This window comes from Pelophylax lessonae (genome assembly GCF_965119305.1).
Source record: "Pelophylax lessonae genome assembly, chromosome: 9".
NCBI lineage: Eukaryota > Metazoa > Chordata > Amphibia > Anura > Ranidae > Pelophylax > Pelophylax lessonae.
The window spans coordinates 187,059,981-187,074,971 of NC_138776.1; the positions used below are offsets into that span (position 1 = coordinate 187,059,981).

Genomic DNA, 14,991 nt, shown 5'->3' on the forward strand with positions numbered 1-14,991 from the left:
TGTAGTGATTGGGAAGAGTCCCCCCCTTACAGACAGATAAAAGATCACAGGTATCAGGGGTGACTTATCTGAGAGGCAGACATTGCTCATTGCCCGAGGAACCCCAACAACCTCTGGAGGAGAAAGTCTGATCCATGCAGATCAATAACATGGTGTGGATGAGCCATAGGAAACGTGTCCATTGATGGGTAATAGGAAAGTTGGGGCAGAACAAACCTGCTGCCCATAAAAACAGATGACAGTGGCGGGGGACTGAGAAAAGAAACGTCATTGGTAGCTACTGTATGTCCAACAACTCTAAGTGTGTCTAGTGTTCTCCATTACCCCTGCCACAATGGTATTCTATCTACGGTTATCTGATAATTGATATTTTGGAGCTCTTCATAAATGACGTTCAGTCAGCTGATTCTCAGCAACTTTTCCTGGCAGCCTGTAGAAGTTAGGAAGAGATGCCATGGTGTCCCCATATTTACAACCAGAGCAGTGTCTGTCTGTCCTATGAGACTATAGAGTGGGAAGGTGGAAGAGAAGAACCCTTTTCTTCCTCCATCTCCTTACCACCCCAGCTCAGGTGGAACTAGATGGTCTGGTGTGTTTATTCAACCACACATAAAACTCTGAACACAGGTAACGATCAGATCTATGTGATGACTGCAACCATTGAGCCCAGTCAATGCTACAATGACCCCAACTCTCATCTAAGAGAAGCTGGAAGAGCCAACACACCTATAGCTGTGAGACAGAGTGAAGGCGGTGTATGGAGGGACATGTGTTTGTATGGAGGGTCATGTGTTTGTATGGAGGGACACGTGTTTGTATGGAGGGACACGTGTTTGTATGGAGGGAGACGTGTTTGTATGGAGGGAGACGTGTTTGTATGGAGGGAGATGTGTTTGTATGGAGGGAGATGTGTTTTCCAGCTCTCTGCTATTAGTATTGTCTGCTAGAGAAGCAGGCAGGCGAGGAACGGGGAAATTCCTGTCTTATGAACTGAAAAACAAACCGCCACCTGCGCCTCGCATCATCAGCTCAGGGGAAGCACAGGGCCTGAAAACAATCCTTCCCATAGGGACACATGGGAGAACCCCACAGCTCTACAATACTCTGCATGGCTGATCAGGGACTTCCCACTTCTACCATCACACCTGTCATCTCTGTTCAATACACTACTACATCATCATACCTCTACTACAGAATCATCATTTTATATATGTCATATCTATTACATCATCATACATTATATGTGTCCAATCTACTACATCATCATCACATCTACTACATCATCATCACATTATATATGTCATATCTACTACATCATCATACATTATATGTGTCAAATCTATTACATCATCATACGTCTCCTACATCATCAGACATTACTACTGTATAACTGTGTCCAACCTACTACATCATCATCATGACATATTGTATCTGTGCCCAATGTACTACATCATCACACATTATGTGTCCAAACTACTAAATCATCACCATCATCATATGAGTGTCCAGTGTCCCCCATCCCCCCCAGGACACAGGCATGTATAGTGTGCACTGTGCTGGTTACATAAGGCTGTGCTGGTTACATAAGGCTGTGTGTAGTAGAGTAGTAGTAGAGCGGATGACATACATATGATGTAATAGGACAGCAGACTGTCAGACAAGTGATAAGTCACCAGGAGGACACAGCACATCCTAACCCACATTACATGGAATGATGATCCGTCCAATCATAGAGATCTCTGCATGGGGACACCATCCACCTATCTCCAGGGACACACATACAAATACAATGACTGCTATTTCTACATGACAAGGACTGTATGGGACCAGGAATGTACAGTGATAGAAGGGACACTTCCTAAACCTTGTCCCTGGAAGAGAAGGACAGAAGGCAGCTCCTGTCTCCGGTACACATCCACAGGAGTCCGAGTCTACACACAGGAACACCTCAGGGATGAAAAGGCAGCTTCTTGTTTAAGCAAAGCTTCTGGCAGAGGAACACGAGCGTGCCAGTGATAAGAGCAGACAGGAGCACACATGACAGCAGCAGTGATGAGAATAGACAGGAACACACAGGACAGGAGCAGAGATTACAGCAGGCAGCATCACACATGACAGCAGCAGTGATCAGAGCAGACAGAATCACACATGACAGCAGACAGGAGCACACATGACAGCAGACAGGAGCACACATGACAGCAGCATTGATCTGAGCAGACAGGTGCACACATGACAGCAGCATTGATCTGAGCAGACAGGTGCACACATGACAGCAGCATTGATCTGAGCAGACAGGTGCACACATGACAGCAGCAGAGATCAGAACAGACAGAATCACACATGACAGCAGACAGAATCACACATGACAGCAGCAGGTATCAGAACAGACAGAATCACACATGACAGCAGCAGTGATCTGAACAGACAGGTGCACACATGACAGCAGCAGAGATCAGAGCAGAGCAGACAGAATCACAAATGACAGTAGCAGTGATCAGAGCAGAGCAGACAGAATCACACATGACAGCAGCAGAGATTACAGCAGGCAGCATCACACATGACAGCAGACAGGAGCACCCATGACAGCAGACAGAATCACACATGACAGCAGCAGGTATCAGAACAGACAGGTGCACACTTGACAGCAGCAGTGATGACAGCAGGTCAGATATACAGTGTTGGCCCCGCCCCCGGCTGTCACACAGACTGGACACACTGAGTCTTATGGATGGCGGTCCAGTCCACAGAACAGAACCCAGTAGAGAGTCCGGTCCAATAGGAAGAAGCCATGTGTGGCGCTCTTACCCTCATTTTGGGCACCATAAACACAGGCGGTCCGGTCCGGGGCTCCTATCAGGGTGAGGAATGGAGGGCGCTTCTCTCCCGACAACTCCTCTCTAGGCTGTGTACATAATTCCAGAGCCAGCCGAGTATTCCTTCCCGCCACAGCTCTCCTCTCTTCCACAGACAGACAGATGTAGGTACAGCTCTCCTCTCCTCTCTTCTCTCCCCGCACACTGATATATATATCTCTCCTCTCTTCTCTTCTCTCCGCACACTGACACGCAGCTCTCCTCTCCTCCGTCTCATAGACTCACATAGGACGGCGCTGCTATCTTGTTTTGTAGCTCTGTCCCTCCGCGCTCCACTAGGCTCCGCCCACTCGCCTTTTATGGAAGCTCATATATACACTGTATGTATCTGTATACTGTACAATAGGTTGTGCTTGGCCCCGGCTCCGCCCCTCTGAGAGCGTACAGGGACCGCCCCTCACCTCAGAGGGGAGAACACCGACACCACACACTCACCTCACACAGAGGGAGAACTACAAGTCCCATGTGTGATGTTATAGGCGGGAACTTCCCTGTGTATACAAAGTAATAGTATACACCAACCTCCATATATAATAACATGAGGGAGAACTTCCCTGTGTATATAAAGTAATAGTATACATCAACCTCCATATATAATAAAATGAGGGAGAACTTCCCTGTGTATATAAAGTAATAGTATACATCAACCTCCATATATAATAAAATGAGGGAGAACTTCCCTGTGTATACAAAGTAATAGTATACATCAACCTCTATATATAATAACATTAGGGAGAACTTCCCTGTGTATATAAAGTAATAGTATACATCAACCTCCATATATAATAAAATGAGGGAGAACTTCCCTGTGTATATAAAGTAATAGTATACATCAACCTCCATATATAATAAAATGAGGGAGAACTTCCCTGAGTATATAAAGTAATAGTATGCATCAACCTCCATATATAATAAAATGAGGGAGAACTTCCCTGTGTATATAAAGTAATAGTATACATCAACCTCCATATATAATAAAATGAGGGAGAACTTCCCTGTGTATATAAAGTAATAGTATACAGGAACCTCCATATATAATAAAATGAGGGAGAACTTCCCTGTGTATATAAAGTAATAGTATACAGGAACCTCCATATATAATAAAATGAGGGAGAACTTCCCTGTGTATATAAAGTAATAGTATACAGGAACCTCCATATATAATAAAATGAGGGAGAACTTCCCTGTGTATATAAAGTAATAGTATACAGGAACCTCCATATATAATAAAATGAGGGAGAACTTCCCTGTGTATATAAAGTAATAGTATACAGGAACCTCCATATATAATAAAATGAGGGAGAACTTCCCTGTGTATATAAATAATAGTATACATCAACCTCCATGTATAATAAAATGAGGGAGAACTTCCCTGAGTATATAAAGTAATAGTATACATCAACCTCCATATATAATAAAATGAGGGAGAACTTCCCTGAGTATATAAAGTAATTGTATACATCAACCTCCATATATAATACAATGAGGGAGAACTTCCCTGTGTATATAAAGTAATAGTATACAGGAACCTCCATATATAATAAAATGAGGGAGAACTTCCCTGTGTATATAAAGTAATAGTATACATCAACCTCCATATATAATAAAATGAGGGAGAACTTCCCTGTGTATATAAAGTAATAGTATACATCAACCTCCATATATAATAACATGAGGGAGAACTTCCCTGTGTATATAAAGTAATAGTATACATCAACCTCCATATATAATAAAATGAGGGAGAACTTCCATATATAATTTATATAGCAATTCGGTGCAAAACTGTGTGAAAATAAAAGCCCAAGCACTCCAAACCATTCCTACAATTCAGTGAGAGCGTGCAATTCCCCCTGAACCCATCAACAACCCGTTTTGGGGCGCCCCCTGCCCTTTTCTATTTGGTCCTCAGCACAAAGGTCACATACCCGGATTCCTTCACTCCCAGGAACAGGAGAGACCCCAAGACCAGCAAAGACTCCTGCCAATGGGGTTTGACCCCCAACACACGTACCCGCAGCGTCTTTACTTACACTGGACCAGACAGCAGGCTGATTAATGGGCTCACCTCTCAGCCATAGATCAGGCAATCAGGTTTAAGGAAGACAAACATTTATTGATAAAGAAAGTAAAGATTCTGCATCCAATTATAACACAACCAATGTCACTCCACATAATACAGGAGCTGAATCTGAGCAGTACTGTCTGCAAATCAACCACCAGCCAGTGGTCACCAAATGCCCCCACTGCCCCAGACGACAGACTCACTCCAGGATTGCAGGACTCCGCCCAACGCGTTTCGCCATTACTGGCATTGCCCCTGACATCCGTCTATCACGATCTGTGCATATTGGTAAATGAACAGAAAGAAATGGTGTACATATAGACTGACAACATATAGGTAGGTTGACTTTTACATCATTTTGCTAACAATTATATTTAAAGTATAACTAGAGGCAAAACGTGTTGTTGTTTTTTTAGTTTTGGACAGAGTGGAGATTGATAAGAACACATATTTGGCTAATATTGCTGTCTGTCCCCCTGTTGGGGAGATTCACCTGCTCTATTTGTCCTGTTTACCACTATCACAGAAAGTCCCCAGAACTGTAACAGAGGGGAAATCTTCCAATGGGGGTTGGGGCAAGGAAATCCTGTAATTAGTTGGGATTTCCTCTCACTACCCGTTTTGGCTATTGGTACAGGATGTGAAGGTAAATCTACCCAATGGGACACAGATGGCAAAAATACCTGACAGGGGTTATAACCCTCCCTTACTCTATCAAAATGGAAAAAAAAAGTTTTATCTATAGTTCTACTTTAACTCCAGTCCAACAGCAGAGAGGTCTGTATGCTGAAGATAATAAGAGGATGGCACTGACTCATTCTTGCCAAAAAGTCACCGCCCCCCATCCCCTTTGGTGAGTCACTAATGATTTTTACTCTCACACATTTGTGTAAATATTTCATTTCACTTGTCCTTCAGATATAGAGCAAGCTTTTAACAGTCAGTAATTAAAAGAATGTTTAGTTAGATATTAAAAATCCCCTCAGTCTACCCCTACAGTGGCTCCTATTTTTTCATTTTCCTCCTGCCCTAAGCTATACTACCCAAGACATTGGGGTCTATATACCCAAGATATTAGGATCCATATACCAAAGACATTAGGGTCCATCTACCCAAGACATTAGGATCCATCTACCAAAGACATTAGAGTCCATCTACCCAAGACATTAGGATCCATCTACCAAAGACATTAGGATCAATCTACCAAAGACATTAGGGTCCATCTACCCAAGACATTAGGATCCATCTACCAAAGACATTAGGATCCATCTACCAAAGACATTAGGATCCATCTACCAAAGACATTAGGATCCATCTACCAAAGACATTAGGGTCCATCTACCCAAGACATTAGGATCCATCTACCAAAGACATTAGGGTCCATCTACCAAAGACATTAGGGTCCATCTACCCAAGATATTAGGATTAGTGTTGAGCGAACACGGACTGTATTATTCGTGTTCGTACCGAATAATTGGATTTTTTTTACCCGAACACGGACACGGACACTTTACTGTATGTTCGGGTAAAAATCCGTGTTCGGTCGTTTTATTTCCGGGTTTTGCATGCTTTGGCGCTCTTTTCATGGCGGGCTTTCAACAGCCAATCAACAATCGTTTAACTGGTGTGCCTTAAGCCATCCCAGCCATGCCTGCAAATGTCTTAGTAGCTGTGATTGGCCGTCTGAAGCATGTGACCAAGTCTTTATAAGTTCGAGGCAGCCGCCGCAGCAGCGTCATTCTGCTGCTTAGCTAAGGGACAGAGCACACATCAATGTGCTGGCTGCTGATTAGGGAAAGATAGGCAGGAAAAAACCATTTGTGTCCGGATAGAATTGAGGGACAGGTCGGAGTGTTTAGGCAGGGCGAGTTGTAGGCATTTTAGGGATAGAGTCTGCTGAATTATAGGGTCAGTGTCTTCTACAAACTACAATCGATATTGCTGTGTGGGGGGTGGGGTGAATCTGCACTCAATCCTGATCTACGATCTCTTCTCAATCCTGTTAGGGACAGAGTCTGCTGAATTTTAGGGAAACTGTGTTCTACAAACTACAATCGATATTGCTGTGTGGTGTGGGATTGGAGATAGGCAGGTGTCAGTGATCCACATCCATTTTTCTGTGTGTGAGCTGCAGTGAACACAATCTTTTTGGGCTGCAGTGAACACAATCTTTTTGGGCTGCAGTGAACACAATCTTTTTGGGCTGCAGTGAACACAATCTTTTTGGGGTGCAGTGAACAAAATCTTTTTGGGGTGCAGTGAACACAATCCTTTTTGGTGTGCAGTGAACACAATCTTTGTGGGGTGCAGTGAACAAAATCCTTTGTGGGGTGCAGTGAACACAATCTTTTTGGGGTGCAGTGAACAAAATCCTTTTTGGGGTGCAGTGAACAACATCCTTTTTGGGGTGCAGTGAACACAATCTTTTTGGGGTGCAGTGAACAAAATCCTTTGTGGGGTGCAGTGAACACAATCTTTTTGGGGTGCAGTGAACACAATCTTTTTGGGGTGGAGTGAACAACATCCTTTTTGGGGTGCAGTGAACAAAATCCTTTTTGGGGTGCAGTGAACAAAATCATTTTTGGGGTGCAGTGAACACAATCTTTTTGGGGTGCAGTGAACACAATCTTTGTGGGGTGCAGTGAACACAATCTTTTTGGGGTGGAGTGAACAACATCCTTTTTGGGGTGCAGTGAACAACATCCTTTTTGGGGTGCAGTGAACACAATCTTTTTGGGGTGCAGTGAACACAATCTTTGTGGGGTACAGTGAACAGAATCTTTGTGGGGTGCAGTGAACACAATCTTTGGGGGGTACAGTGAACACAATCTTTTTGGGGTGCAGTGAACACAATCTTTGTGGGGTGCAGTGAACACAATCTTTTTGGGGTGGAGTGAACAAAATCATTTTTGGGGTGCAGTGAACAACATCCTTTTTGGGGTGCAGTGATCAAAATCCTTTTTGGGGTGCAGTGAACACAATCTTTTTGGGGTGCAGTGAACAAAATCCTTTGTGGGGTGCAGTGAACAGAATCTTTGTGGGGTGCAGTGAACACAATCTTTGGGGGGGTACAGTGAACACAATCTTTTTGGGGTGCAGTGAACACAATCTTTGTGGGGTACAGTGAACAGAATCTTTGTGGGGTGCAGTGAACACAATCTTTGGGGGGTACAGTGAACACAATCTTTTTGGGGTGCAGTGAACACAATCTTTGGGGGGTACAGTGAACACAATCTTTTTGGGGTGCAGTGAACACAATCTTTGTGGGGTGCAGTGAACACAATCTTTGGGGGGGTACAGTGAACACAATCTTTTTGGGGTGCAGTGAACAACATCCTTTTAGGGTGCAGTGAACACAATCTTTGTGGGGTGCAGTGAACAACATCCTTTTAGGGTGCAGTGAACACAATCTTTGTGGGGTACAGTGAACAGAATCTTTGTGGGGTGCAGTGAACACAATCTTTGGGGGGTACAGTGAACACAATCTTTGTGAGGTGCAGTGAACACAATCTTTGTGGGGTGCAGTGAACACAATCATTGTGGGGTGCAGTGAACTCAATCTTTGTGGGGTACAGTGAACACAATCTCATACTTCTGAAGATTTGAGGGTGCTGCCTGTTCCATACTCCCCCTACTCCTCATCTAGCCTTTTAGGGGTACAAACAATAGTAATTGGGGCCTAGTGTGGTTGTGTACGTGTGATATACATACACTTTTTTTGGATCATATTTTCTATTCCGCTATTTAATCAAAAACCTTTGGGGATCAGTTAAATTGGGGGATAGTCTGTGTTGGTACGTGTGAGAGAGATCCACCTTTCCAAGTTGTTGGGGTTCATCTCATACTTCTGAAGGTTTGAGGGTGCTGCCTGTTCCATACTCCCCCTACTCCTAGCCTTTTAGGGGTACAAACAATAGTAATTGGGGCCTAGTGTGGTTGTGTACGTGTGATATACATACACTTTTTTTGGATCATATTTTCTATTCCGCTATTTAATCAAAAACCTTTGGGGATCAGTTAAATTGGGGGATAGTCTGTGTTGGTACGTGTGAGAGAGATCCACCTTTCCAAGTTGTTGGGGTTCATCTCATACTTCTGAAGGTTTGAGGGTGCTGCCTGTTCCATACCCCCCCTACTCCTCATCTAGCCTTTTAGGGGTACAAACAATAGTAATTGGGGCCTAGTGTGGTTGTGTACGTGTGATATACATACACTTTTTTTGGATCATATTTTCTATTCCGCTATTTAATCAAAAACCTTTGGGGATCAGTTAAATTGGGGGATAGTCTGTGTTGGTACGTGTGAGAGAGATCCACCTTTCCAAGTTGTTGGGGTTCATCTCATACTTCTGAAGGTTTGAGGGTGCTGCCTGTTCCATACTCCCCCTACTCCTCATCTAGCCTTTTAGGGGTACAAACAATAGTAATTGGGGCCCAGTGTGGTTGTGTACGTGTGATATACATACACTTTTTTTGGATCATATTTTCTATTCCGCTATTTAATCAAAAACCTTTGGGGATCAGTTAAATTGGGGGATAGTCTGTGTTGGTACGTGTGAGAGAGATCCACCTTTCCAAGTTGTTGGGGTTCATCTCATACTTCTGAAGGTTTGAGGGTGCTGCCTGTTCCATACTCCCCCTACTCCTCATCTAGCCTTTTAGGGGTACAAACAATAGTAATTGGGGCCCAGTGTGGTTGTGTACGTGTGATATACATACACTTTTTTTGGATCATATTTTCTATTCCGCTATTTAATCAAAAACCTTTGGGGATCAGTTAATTTGGGGGATAGTCTGTGTTGGTACGTGTGAGAGAGATCCACCTTTCCAAGTTGTTGGGGTTCATCTCATACTTCTGAAGGTTTGAGGGTGCTGCCTGTTCCATACCCCCCCTACTCCTCATCTAGCCTTTTAGGGGTACAAACAATAGTAATTGGGGCCTAGTGTGGTTGTGTACGTGTGATATACATACACTTTTTTTGGATCATATTTTCTATTCCGCTATTTAATCAAAAACCTTTGGGGATCAGTTAAATTGGGGGATAGTCTGTGTTGGTACGTGTGAGAGAGATCCACCTTTCCAAGTTGTTGGGGTTCATCTCATACTTCTGAAGGTTTGAGGGTGCTGCCTGTTCCATACCCCCCCTACTCCTCATCTAGCCTTTTAGGGGTACAAACAATAGTAATTGGGGCCTAGTGTGGTTGTGTACGTGTGATATACATACACTTTTTTTGGATCATATTTTCTATTCCGCTATTTAATCAAAAACCTTTGGGGATCAGTTAAATTGGGGGATAGTCTGTGTTGGTACGTGTGAGAGAGATCCACCTTTCCAAGTTGTTGGGGTTCATCTCATACTTCTGAAGGTTTGAGGGTGCTGCCTGTTCCATACCCCCCCTACTCCTCATCTAGCCTTTTAGGGGTACAAACAATAGTAATTGGGGCCTAGTGTGGTTGTGTACGTGTGATATACATACACTTTTTTTGGATCATATTTTCTATTCCGCTATTTAATCAAAAACCTTTGGGGATCAGTTAAATTGGGGGATAGTCTGTGTTGGTACGTGTGAGAGAGATCCACCTTTCCAAGTTTTTGGGGTTCATCTCATACTTCTGAAGATTTGAGGGTGCTGCCTGTTCCATACCCCCCCTACTCCTCATCTAGCCTTTTAGGGGTACAAACAATAGTAATTGGGGCCTAGTGTGGTTGTGTACGTGTGATATACATACACTTTTTTTGGATCATATTTTCTATTCCGCTATTTAATCAAAAACCTTTGGGGATCAGTTAAATTGGGGGATAGTCTGTGTTGGTACGTGTGAGAGAGATCCACCTTTCCAAGTTGTTGGGGTTCATCTCATACTTCTGAAGGTTTGAGGGTGCTGCCTGTTCCATACTCCCCCTACTCCTAGCCTTTTAGGGGTACAAACAATAGTAATTGGGGCCTAGTGTGGTTGTGTACGTGTGATATACATACACTTTTTTTGGATCATATTTTCTATTCCGCTATTTAATCAAAAACCTTTGGGGATCAGTTAAATTGGGGGATAGTCTGTGTTGGTACGTGTGAGAGAGATCCACCTTTCCAAGTTGTTGGGGTTCATCTCATACTTCTGAAGGTTTGAGGGTGCTGCCTGTTCCATACCCCCCCTACTCCTCATCTAGCCTTTTAGGGGTACAAACAATAGTAATTGGGGCCTAGTGTGGTTGTGTACGTGTGATATACATACACTTTTTTTGGATCATATTTTCTATTCCGCTATTTAATCAAAAACCTTTGGGGATCAGTTAAATTGGGGGATAGTCTGTGTTGGTACGTGTGAGAGAGATCCACCTTTCCAAGTTGTTGGGGTTCATCTCATACTTCTGAAGGTTTGAGGGTGCTGCCTGTTCCATACTCCCCCTACTCCTCATCTAGCCTTTTAGGGGTACAAACAATAGTAATTGGGGCCCAGTGTGGTTGTGTACGTGTGATATACATACACTTTTTTTGGATCATATTTTCTATTCCGCTATTTAATCAAAAACCTTTGGGGATCAGTTAAATTGGGGGATAGTCTGTGTTGGTACGTGTGAGAGAGATCCACCTTTCCAAGTTGTTGGGGTTCATCTCATACTTCTGAAGGTTTGAGGGTGCTGCCTGTTCCATACCCCCCCTACTCCTCATCTAGCCTTTTAGGGGTACAAACAATAGTAATTGGGGCCTAGTGTGGTTGTGTACGTGTGATATACATACACTTTTTTTGGATCATATTTTCTATTCCGCTATTTAATCAAAAACCTTTGGGGATCAGTTAAATTGGGGGATAGTCTGTGTTGGTACGTGTGAGAGAGATCCACCTTTCCAAGTTGTTGGGGTTCATCTCATACTTCTGAAGGTTTGAGGGTGCTGCCTGTTCCATACCCCCCCTACTCCTCATCTAGCCTTTTAGGGGTACAAACAATAGTAATTGGGGCCTAGTGTGGTTGTGTACGTGTGATATACATACACTTTTTTTGGATCATATTTTCTATTCCGCTATTTAATCAAAAACCTTTGGGGATCAGTTAAATTGGGGGATAGTCTGTGTTGGTACGTGTGAGAGAGATCCACCTTTCCAAGTTTTTGGGGTTCATCTCATACTTCTGAAGATTTGAGGGTGCTGCCTGTTCCATACCCCCCCTACTCCTCATCTAGCCTTTTAGGGGTACAAACAATAGTAATTGGGGCCTAGTGTGGTTGTGTACGTGTGATATACATACACTTTTTTTGGATCATATTTTCTATTCCGCTATTTAATCAAAAACCTTTGGGGATCAGTTAAATTGGGGGATAGTCTGTGTTGGTACGTGTGAGAGAGATCCACCTTTCCAAGTTGTTGGGGTTCATCTCATACTTCTGAAGGTTTGAGGGTGCTGCCTGTTCCATACCCCCCCTACTCCTCATCTAGCCTTTTAGGGGTACAAACAATAGTAATTGGGGCCTAGTGTGGTTGTGTACGTGCGAGATACATACACTTTTTTTGATCATATTTCCTATTCCGCTATTCAATAAAAACCTTTGAGGATCAATTGAATTGCGGGATAGTCTGTGTCGGTACGTGTGAGATCCACCTTTCCAAGTTTTTGGGGTTCATCTCATACTTCTGAAGATTTGAGGGTGCTGCCTGTTCCATACTCCTCCTCCTACTCCTCATCCATCCTTTTAGGGGTACAAACAATAGTAATTGGGGCCTAGTGTGGTTGTGTACGTGCGAGATACATACACTTTTTTTGATCATATTTCCTATTCCGCTATTCAATAAAAACCTTTGAGGATCAATTGAATTGCGGGATAGTCTGTGTCGGTACGTGTGAGATCCACCTTTCCAAGTTGTTGGGGTTCATCTCATACTTCTGAAGATTTGAGGGTGCTGTCTGTTCCATACTCCTCCTACTCCTCATCCATCCTTTTAGGGGTAGAAACAATAGTAATTGGGGCCTAGTGTGGTTTTGTACGTGCGAGATACATACACTTTTTTGGATCATATTTCCTATTCCGCTATTCAATAAAAACCTTTCTAGGGCAAGATCTTAAATTACAGAAATATGAGGAGACCGTCAAATAAGGGCCGTGGCCTGGGTCGTGGTGCTGCTGGTAGAGCTCCTGTTGCAAGGAGAGGACGTGGTCGATCTGTGCCAGCTACACGCACAAGTGAAACACCTTCCTCAAGTGTGAGTAGGCGACAGAACCTGCATCAGTATTTGGTAGGGCATCAAACGCCCCTAGAAGTGATGAGGCCAGAACAAGTTGAGGCGATAGTAGATTGGTTTGCTGCTGACAGTGCCTCCAGTTCCTTCACATTGTCTCCCACCCAGTCTACTGCAGAAAGGTCAGAGTTGGCACCTGCAGCCAATGTCCAACCGTCTTTCACCTCACCCCCTTGCAAATCAGGCCAGCAGTCTGAGCCCCAAGCCATACAGCAGTCTCTTATTCTTTTTGAGGACTCTGTCAGCAGGGTTTCCCAGGGCCATCCACCTAGCCCTGCCCCAGAAGTGGAAGAGATTGAGTGCAGCGATGCCCAACCACTTATTTCTCAAGATGAGTACATGCAAGGATCATCGCAGCACGTCTCCGATGATGACGAAACGCAGGTGCCAACTGCTGCGGCGTTCAGCATTGTGGAGACCGACAAGGAGGGCAGGGGTGAAGACTGGGTGGAAGATGATGTGGAGGACGATGAGGTCCTCGACCCCACATGGAATGAACGTCATGCAGGTGACCTGAGTAGTTTGGAGGAAGAGGCGGTGGTCGCACAGAGCCACCAGCACAGCAGAAGAGGGAGCAGGGTGCAGAAGCGGAGCGGCCGTGCCCTAGACACTACGCCCGCTACTGCCCAACGCAGCAAGGGAACGAGCGCACCAAAGTCAGCTCAAAGGAGTTCTCTAGCGTGGAAGTTCTTTAGAAAATGTGCTGATGACAGGACACGAGTGGTTTGCACCCTGTGCAATCAGAGCTTGAAGCGAGGCATAAACCTTCTCAACCTGAGCACAACCTGCATGATCAGGCATCTAAGTGCAAAGCACGAGCTGCAGTGGAGTACACACCTTCAAAACCAAGAAACGTCTCTGGCTCATCCTGCTTCCTCTTCTGCTGCAGTCTCGGCCGCTCCAGCCACATCTGTAGTGATACCGGCACCTGCCACCCCGCAAACAGACGATCTGTCAGCAACACCACCACCTGGGTCACCAACAACCATCTCCACAATGTCCCGTGGAAGCGTTCAGCTTTCCATCTCCCAAACACTTGAGAGGAAGAGGAAGTACCCCCCTACCCACCCGCGATCCCTGGCCCTGAATGCCAGCATTTCAAAATTATTGGCCTTTGAAATGCTGTCATTCCGTCTGGTGGAGACGCACAGTTTTAAAAACCTTATGTCGGTGGCTGTCCCACAGTACGTCGTGCCCAGCCGCCACTACTTTTCCAGGCAAGCCATCCCTTCCCTGCACAACCAAGTGGGGGAAAATATCAGGTGTGCACTGCGCAACGCCATCTGTGCCAAGGTCCACCTAACTACGGATACGTGGACCAGTAAGCACGGTCAGGGGCGTTATATCTCCCTAACGGCACACTGGGTAAATGCAGTGGCGGATGGGCCTGAGGCGGATAGCAATTTGGCGCATGTCCTTCCACCACCGAGGATTGCAGGGCGCTTCAGTTTGCCTCCTGTTCCTAACTCCTCCTACTCCGCTTCCTCATCCTCTACCGCCTCCTCATCCGGACAGCGTAACACCTTCACCACCAACTTCAGCACGGCCAGGGGTAAACGACAGCAGGCAGTTTTACAACTTGCCTGTTTGGGGGACAAACCACACACCGCGCAGGAGTTGTGGAGGAGCATGGAACAGCAGACAAATGAGTGGTTGCTGCCAGCGAGCCTCAAGCCCGGCCTGGTGGTGTGCGATAACGGGCGAAATCTCATAGCAGCTCTGGGCCTAGCCGGTTTGACGCACATCCCTTGCCTGGCGCATGTGCTGAATTTGGTGGTGCAGAGGTTCCTTAAAAACTACCCCGATATGTCAGAGCTGCTGCAGAA

The 14,991-nt window shown here is 44.9% G+C and overlaps 1 protein-coding gene across 4 annotated transcripts in view; it reads right to left on the reverse strand.

Annotated features, from left to right (window-relative positions):
* Positions 1–14,991, reverse strand: part of RASGEF1A (RasGEF domain family member 1A) — a 565,812-nt gene that overhangs the window by 62,737 nt on the left and 488,084 nt on the right. Inside the window, exon 1 of one of the 4 annotated variants that reach the window (XM_082267362.1) lies at positions 2,806–2,884. The exons of the other annotated variants lie outside the window; for them this stretch is intronic. Coding sequence (XP_082123488.1) covers positions 2,806–2,823 — 18 coding nt within the window. The 5' untranslated portion in view covers positions 2,824–2,884. Of the gene's footprint in view, positions 1–2,805; positions 2,885–14,991 lie in introns of those variants that run through there. 4 annotated transcript variants of the gene reach the window in all.